General features: G+C 38.6%; 1 protein-coding gene across 1 annotated transcript; it reads left to right on the forward strand.

Annotated features, from left to right (window-relative positions):
- The first annotated feature begins 2,756 nt into the window (after positions 1-2,756).
- Positions 2,757-4,258, forward strand: LOC146488870 (uncharacterized). Its single transcript, XM_085112561.1, has 2 exons — positions 2,757-2,913; positions 3,888-4,258. Exons 1-2 carry the CDS (start codon positions 2,797-2,799, stop codon positions 4,089-4,091), a joined length of 321 nt encoding a protein of 106 aa, XP_084968687.1. The 5' UTR covers positions 2,757-2,796; the 3' UTR covers positions 4,092-4,258.
- Positions 4,259-8,198: the final 3,940 nt, after the last annotated feature.

Here is an 8,198-nt window from a genome sequence, read left to right on the forward strand (position 1 = left end):
AAAGAAAATTAGAAGTAACCACGCATTTCTCAGAGATAATTAAACTTTATTTTGTTGGATCACTAAGCTCGGCAATCCTCTACTATAAATGACGTAACAATTGATATTACGGATTGATAAGTTTCGAATCTGATTGTAATAATTATCAACAACACCTGTAGTTCGTGAAATGATAGCTGACGTCCTCAACAAATCAGCAGTATTCATAACCTTTGATCTACTTGACCAAATCACAAAAAGCATAAGAAAAATTCATATTCAGAATTTGTATCAAAATTATAGCAAATTACTCAAAACTAAAAAGAAAAAAACCCCTCTGATTCCTTTTATTCAATAAACAGATCTTTTTCCTTTAAAGATCCTTACACTGAGTAGGTGATACGATACGATAGGATACTAATAACTTAAGCGGCTGCATCGAATGTTATTTTACATCTGCCAGGCTCTCGACAACTCTGTCAGCTATAAAGACAACTATAAAACTCGCCAATCCGGTGTTCTCTTCCACTTACTCGTTGGTTCGTTCCTTCCAGCCAGGGAGAAATTTGAGCAAATTCTTAAAATGCCGTTTTGTTTTTTCTCTTTACAGGGGGAATTTAATTTGAACAAACTAACACAGTTTGATTTGCTCGGATTTTATAGCTGATTATTATTCAAGTCGGAGGCAATTTTAGCAAATAGAATCTCATCGGTTGCGAAATCCGAGCTGCTATCTGTTTTCCGAAAATCCTAGCGGGACTTATTTCGCTTTTTAACGGCCCCATTTTTCGTTTTCCGAGAACAGACGGAATCAGGTAAAGAAACGCAGTTTTCGTTCACAATTAAATCCTAAAATCTGAGGCATTCTATAAGCTTTCGAACGAAATTTCCACGAACTGTAGTGTGCCTCTTTCCAGCGTTGGTTCTCAATTTCATTTGCTCGTTCAGTCGCTGATTTCGTTCGTTTTGTTGTTTATCTTCTTGTTCAAAAATGAAAGCTGATAATAGCGAGTTTCATTTTATTTTAGTCGTTCGCTTGTACACCTTGGAGGGTACAAATGACAACATTACACCGACACACAGATGTTTTAGATAAAGAAATGAATACCCGCTTTACCAGACGATTATCACGTAACAGTTATAAAATGTATCAACTCTGGTATACAACAAGAGACAAATTCTCGTATAGAGATAAATTTTAAAAAAATTACTTCACTCCACAGTAAAGTGGTTTATTTTTGCTCCCCTCAGCGTATCTCGTACATCAATAACTGCAGGCTAGATATAAGATAACTCTAATTTCTACAAAACAAAATCAAAGCACTGCTCTATTAACATTGTGGGCAAAATTTAAAAACTAATCCAAGACTAATGTTTTACCACGGTGGGTCTTCTGGAACAGTATTAATGACTAATAATATTTAATCGTCGCCATCACAAGTAATGGAATGAAATTCTTCTATTCTGTTGCACGCACATGATGTTCTGTGAGCAAGTAGTTTAAGATGATTTTAAGGTGTCTCGATACTGTTTTTGAGGGACAATGCTCGATTTTTTTTTTCAAAGGGCTATTAAGCAGTCTTCTCCAATACCGATCGATGAAAAATTTACACCACCAAAAATAAAATAATGTTGTATGTTTGATTCCAATAAATCACAAAAACACTGCAAACCACATGGCAAAAGTAAATGGAAAAAAAAGTAAGTACTGATTCGATCAAGTGATCCATGAAAATATTGCTAAAATGTGCCCTGAAGAAATTTTTAGCGTTTGTGAGATATGATATTTCAGGGCATGTCAAACTAAGCAAGGTTGCGGCGCAACTTGCGACAAAATTGCAAGAATCCAACATTTCATTTGAAGAAAAAAAACAACATTGTAAAGTGAGGGGGATGCTAATCCGTGTTCTTAGCTTGGTTGCACGCATTTGAAAAGTTTAATGACGATAACGAGCAAGAAGATAACGAGCCAGATAACTTCTTTTTTTTCTAACCACCTTTATAAAGAAATCATAAGATTTTTATCGGCGAACGGCAGGCGGTAAAATTTGATATAAGTCATGCTTAGGAATGGTATAAACTGTGATATAGGTTGTTAATAATTAAAATGATATTTTAAAGAAACGGCATGATTTTTGTGTTTGCAGACACGATATCCTCATATCAGCAAGGAGTTATAACGAAAACGAGACATTGAATAATAATCAGAATGCGTAGAATGGGCCCCGGGGGCGGGGGGAACCTCGGAAGTTTTGTTGGGTGTGTGCGGCTCGCTTTCCAAACCCTGACTCTGTTTCAGACTGTAGTTTCCTGGTACCCTTTTCAAATTTGGCTTCTCAAATTCACACCTATTTTCAGACGTGGTCTCTAGAATCCACACTCATTTTCAGACTTCAGACCAAAATGCTTAAAATTTACACCCCATTTCAGACCAAAAAGACTACAAAAACCATACCCTTTGAGCCCCGCAACTCATATCGGGGGGTAGCCCATCCCCCGGGAGAGTGGGGCAGTATTGACTTAATGTGTGTTTCACCAAACACATTTGCTATAAATCCTTCCCAAGGCTCTGTTATTAGAGTGTTAATTGAAAGTAAAGTTGATGGCACGTTATTCCTTTGGAGATTTCCGACAGATATGAAATCAATCAGGATGGCTGTGAATTTTAGCGCACTCTAATGCATTGAGGAAGAATTTCCAAAATAGCGACCTGTTAATGAATTATTGATAACCCTTCATGCTGTTAATTAGAGTTCATAAGGTATTTTAACCGGTCAAGCTTTCAAGCTCTAGTTAGTTCTGAACAGGAGGCGAGACATGGAGTTCTTAAAAGTTGTTGCGTTCCTTTCTCTGATTCTAACTGTGGCTTCAGTACCGTTAGCAAAACCAGCCTGTGGCAACGGATGGAATCGCATGTTTGGCGACTGTTTGTCGGTTGGTGACGAAATTCATTCTTAAGTCTTTGTTATTCTATAAAGTTCTCTTTTAACACTGCAATTTGAACTTCATACGTAACAGATTTCAACTTAATTTAATCAGTGCAGTTTGCCGTATTCTTTATTTTCCATTCTTCACTTGGGGACCCCAATAAAACGTTAGATTGGTTTTTCATCGAACACGGTTTCGTCCGACTGATCGATTATATATATTTTTGAATTAAAAACGTACGAAAAAAAAAACCTCGTACGTTCATGACAACTTCCCATCTTCTCGAGCATTCCAACCCAAAATTTAACTTCCTTTTAAACATCCTACGGTGCCTTTTACATCTAAATAATTCTTGTAACAATGCATGCCCATGCTTTTGTAAACACATTTCAATCAATTTTAATCGAGGTCTTTTTCTACAGCGAGAAGTTGTAATCAAGGTCGACACTTTTCGAGTAATCTATCAATTTGTTTCTCTATTTTTCTTAAATTTTGATTTTTTCTCTCAATCGAGCCACTCACTTTATTTAATTTTCTCTGAGACCTATGGGAAACAAAGTATTCATTTGCCTCACAAAGGAAATTTCAATATGGGGCAAAACATACAACTGCGTATACTAAAATGCAAAGAAAAAGTGGCGAGGGGTCCAAAAAGAAACTAGAATGCTTATGTGTGGGCTAGCCTAGCTAAAAAGATTTGAGTATCGGCTAGGCCAACAAAAAACTGGTCAGTAATTTTGGATTTCGGTATTCACGGTTACAAACAATAACTGAGAAAACGGTTTGAGCTAGACTCTCTACAGTCTTAAACTACTTGCCTATGTAGATCAATCTTTGTAATTTAATTCAAGCGCAAAGTTAGCTTCAGTTTATAGTAGAGCGGTTTTTCATCGAGTGTCGAAAGTAATTCGCGTTTGCTATGTTTTTGCTTTACTACGCTCTGTGTGACTGGTTGGCAAAATTCGCGCCTTCTTTTTTAGGGCCGCTCTATTTCCAGAGATGAGTTGAAGGAAATGCCAGAAGATGTCCCTCAGGGTGCAAATCCATTTGATCGCCGAGAACTTCAGGAAGACACCATCACAGCAAGGCACGCGATGGATTCGGAGATGGACCAGAATAAAAGGGGGGCGCGGAAATTTCGATATGAAGACATGAAGGCTTACTTGAACAGCCAGCGTAAATGACGAAACGGACAGGACAAATTGTACCTTTTGAGACTGCATGAATGAATCAATGTTGAAACCCAAATTAGTTAAATAAGTCAAGATAGATCGTTTCTAGCGATGTAATGGTAGAAGTATTGGAGTAGATAAAATGCAACTGGGCAATAAAAAAAAACCCACTACCCTTAGCATTGACGGTTCTTTGGTCTTCCATCCAAACCCCTTTCACTATATTTTCCCTCAAAAACTGAAGGCGTCAAAAAAGTGTAGCATCAGATAAACTGAGTCATGGTAAAGTGTTTCCAGCGTAGTTATCATGGCCATGAAATGACTCGTTAAACTCCTTAATCCCTGGATAAAATGCTTAGTCTTTTCATTGTTATTCGTACATTTCATACTTCTTCTCAATTCCAGTGAGATCTTTTGAAATATTTTTATATCAATCCATGAACCACAGAAACCACAACCGAAGGAAAACCTGAAAAAATATTAACTCAAGAAATCAACGAGAAGTCAATATGGCTCTTGCATGTCTCTAAAGAGAATTCCTTTGCGCTTGCGCTAGAGGCAGCGCCTTCGAAACTCTTTTATCAAATATCAAAGAAAGTAGGACTTGAGAATGGTGTATTACTCAGTGAGTGACACAGGCATACTCGGGAAAGAAAATCCGAGTGCTCCTATCAGGAGTCGAACCTAAGACCTTCCGATTACTAGTTCGGATGCTCTACCACTGAGCTACAGGAGACTCGTGGAAGCAAAGGCCATTAAACTAGCACTTGTTCTATTCTCCTCAAAGTTTTTAACGGTGTTTTACTCAATGAAGTGCATGCAAGCAGTTAAAACCATCAGACAGATGGAGAACAGTATTCTTCGATCAAAGATCTTTACCAGGGCCAACAGGGAGTCAGTAAGAATTGGGATTAACAATAATGTATGAATACAAATTGAAAGCAATAGTGACAGTACACAGCTCAACTAAAAGAGGTGTCTCTGTACCGCCTTTGTGGTAAAGGGCACCTGCAACACGGCTTTCGGGTCCTTCGAGATTCCGACGGCTATGCCATGCTGATGAATCCTAAGGGCTAGTTCACACTGATGACGGAATTGGAAGCGGATTCGGAATCGGAGTCGTAAGGAATCTTCCGTTCCACTGTGAATCAAAAAAACAGTGATGGAATCGCAATCGTAAGCTCGACTAGACTGTTCACAGTCCCCCTATTTTTCCGTGGGATTCTCGAGACTGGTACGCTTCGATGGAGCTGCCGCCATCTCCTTCTTCACTATACTAACACCCACTCCCGCTCCCCGCGGTAATTTAGACACTCTCCCCAGATCGCACTCGCTTTTACAAACCAAGATGGCGGCGGTTCCATCGAAGCGTACCGGTTTCTTGAATCCCACGGAAAAATAGGGGGACTGTGAACAGTCTAAAGCTCGACGGAATCGGAATCGCAAGTTTCAGAACGTTTCCTTTCACTTACGATTGAGCTTCTGATTCCATCGCTTGCGATCATGTGTGAACTGGTTGCACGATCGGAATCGGAAGCGCAAGCAGAAGAATCAACCAATCACATAGCTCACTCCCAATCCCTTTACGCGAGATTTAGAACGGTAAACATGGCGCCCTTCCGCCATTTTTAACAGGAGCGAAGCTTCCTTTTCTGCTTCCGTCGTACTTATTCACACTAGCTCAGAAGATTATCTGATTTCAACTCCGATTCTGATTCCACTTCCGTCACTTCTGTGATTAATGTAAACCAGACCTAATAAGGTTGAAACAGCTGTCCATGGCTGCCACTGCCCGGGTGATATGGCTGTGCGCATGCGTAAGTCCTGGCCATCTCGAGAAGCTGTGTAGTATGGTTTAATTTATTATTAATACTAAAGGTGGTCTCTTGATCGCTGTTTTTAAGTATCGCGACGTTTCGACTGTTACTGCTCCTCTCGTCTTCCGATTTAGACGGTATAACTTTTTCCAACGGATGTGTCATGCGATTTCTAAACTAGTCGTACACAACTTTCGTCATTCAACATCGCCTACACCTACGCGTGGGATTTAAGAATATGCTTCAAAATCAAACGGCATGTTACTTGTCGCGCGCGACAAGTTGTAGGTTCAATTTCCACGAAACAGTTCGTGTCGTAGGCATGTCGATCGACATGTCGAATAGGGCCGATTTTGAGGGAACGACTTTTACGTAAGGCGATAAGATCGGCGTTGAAATACGATAGTGTTCTGTAATAGGTTAATAAATTGATTCTCATCGTTCATCATCTCCTGTTATGTTTCTCGACAAATGTTCTGCTGTACCCGTTTTTTAACTTAAGCGTAGAAGTAGAGGGATTGCCATAACCTTTTTCTGATTAAATCCACAAAGGAATGCGTGTAACGTCGCAGCTGGAATCTGTACAGAGCTAGAAGATATGAAAATGGCGAAATAAAATAAAGTGTATTGCAATTACATTACATGAACTCAAAACAAAAATTCGATATGACAGCTTGACTTTTTCTGTTAGTAACAAGACAGCGAAGTACGAGATAAGCTATTTTGTTGACAACGTAACAGTATTTTACAACGAACTCTCGACGACCCAAAGTATAATATTTTTAATTGGGAGACTGAGCCAAACAACTTGAGTGGGCAGAGCCACAGAGGCAACGCAGTGACATTGGCTCAGGAGGAAGTATTTTTCAGATAGATATGAATAGGATGGTGCCCACTAATTCAAAAGTAGTTTTGTGTGGCTTATGACTAAACGGAAAAAGAAGACCTTAGAAAGGGCTATTCAGTAGAGTCTAAAAAGAAAATTGTGGCTAACCACGCATTTTAAGATAATTAAATTTCGACCTGGGGGAAAACATATATTGTTATGTATTTCGAAGCCTTTTAGAATTATTGTTGCTTAATGATCTCTGGAATATGCTTGGTTGTTCTAAGATCTTCTTTTCCGCGCACAGTCATAAACTGTGAGAAAAATACTTTTGTTTTTGTAGGCACCATCCCAAGCTCTGTAGGAAAACGCATATTCTAATAAAAAGATGTCACAGTCATTTTTCTCAACAGTAGTATTTAACACAGTGCCTATTATTAATACTTGAGCATAAATACAGTAAAAACCCGCATATAAGAACCTAATTGTTAAGAACCTGTTAGGCTAAGAGTTCCATTTACCCCTCCCCCCTCCCCCTTTTGATAAGAAGCTCAGTATTAGCCTGAAATTTGAAACAACCTCTTATTTTATAGAATTCATTTAAAACTAAGAATTCATAAATCAAATAAAACAAGTTTTTTTTTTTTATTTTCGACACTTTCTGACTCAAATTTATGACCTTCTTCACTGTTGTTGTGATTTACAATGATAATTGAAGTAAGTGGAGTACAATTTAATCTGAAATCATTCGCGTGATTTCAAAATCGAACGAGCGCGAGGGTCACGGAAACTCACGAGTTTCTTGTGCTTTCCGAGATGCGCAGAACAAATGCGCAGTAGCAAAGGTACCGTCCTAATCCATAAAGTGTTCAAAACTGTTCTTATTTCAATGGAAAATTAAAAGAAAGCCAAGGAACGTGACGGCATGTTAACTCCAGACAACAGATCATAAGAGTGATTACGATTCCTGATCAAACCACGTTTGAATCTTAAAAACCCCAAATTATATAAATGTTAACACATAATTTTCTAGAATTTTACGTGCTCTTAAACATAGTCTAGCACACCGTCGTGCTGAGCTGAAATAATCACTTCACAACAAAGGCCAAAGTATTAGTGTCGGTTCATGTTATCGGCACATCTACAAAATGATTGTTTGGGCTGTGCCAAGTAATGCAATACACTTTGGCCTACTAATTTTCCTAGTAGGAGAAAAAAGCATAATTGCTGTTGTCATGAGGAGATGAAATTCACCGTTTTCGAATTAACTGAGCGTGCTTTAATAACATAATATTTTCATATACGCAGGGGAATTAAAGACACCGAACATACAACCAGGCGTCCAATTGACTGTGTAAGTTCTGGAAAATTTCTTTTGAAGTTTTGTTGATAAGTTCTTACTCCAGCTGAGATTTTTCCAGGTTAATTTCTAATGATGTTAGTTTTGTTCTTTGCCTCTCGCAGCTCCCGGGATCA

Source organism: Pavona decussata, unplaced genomic scaffold, assembly GCF_977016875.1.
Source record: "Pavona decussata unplaced genomic scaffold, jaPavDecu1.1 SCAFFOLD_8, whole genome shotgun sequence".
Classification (NCBI taxonomy): Eukaryota; Metazoa; Cnidaria; class Anthozoa; order Scleractinia; family Agariciidae; genus Pavona; species Pavona decussata.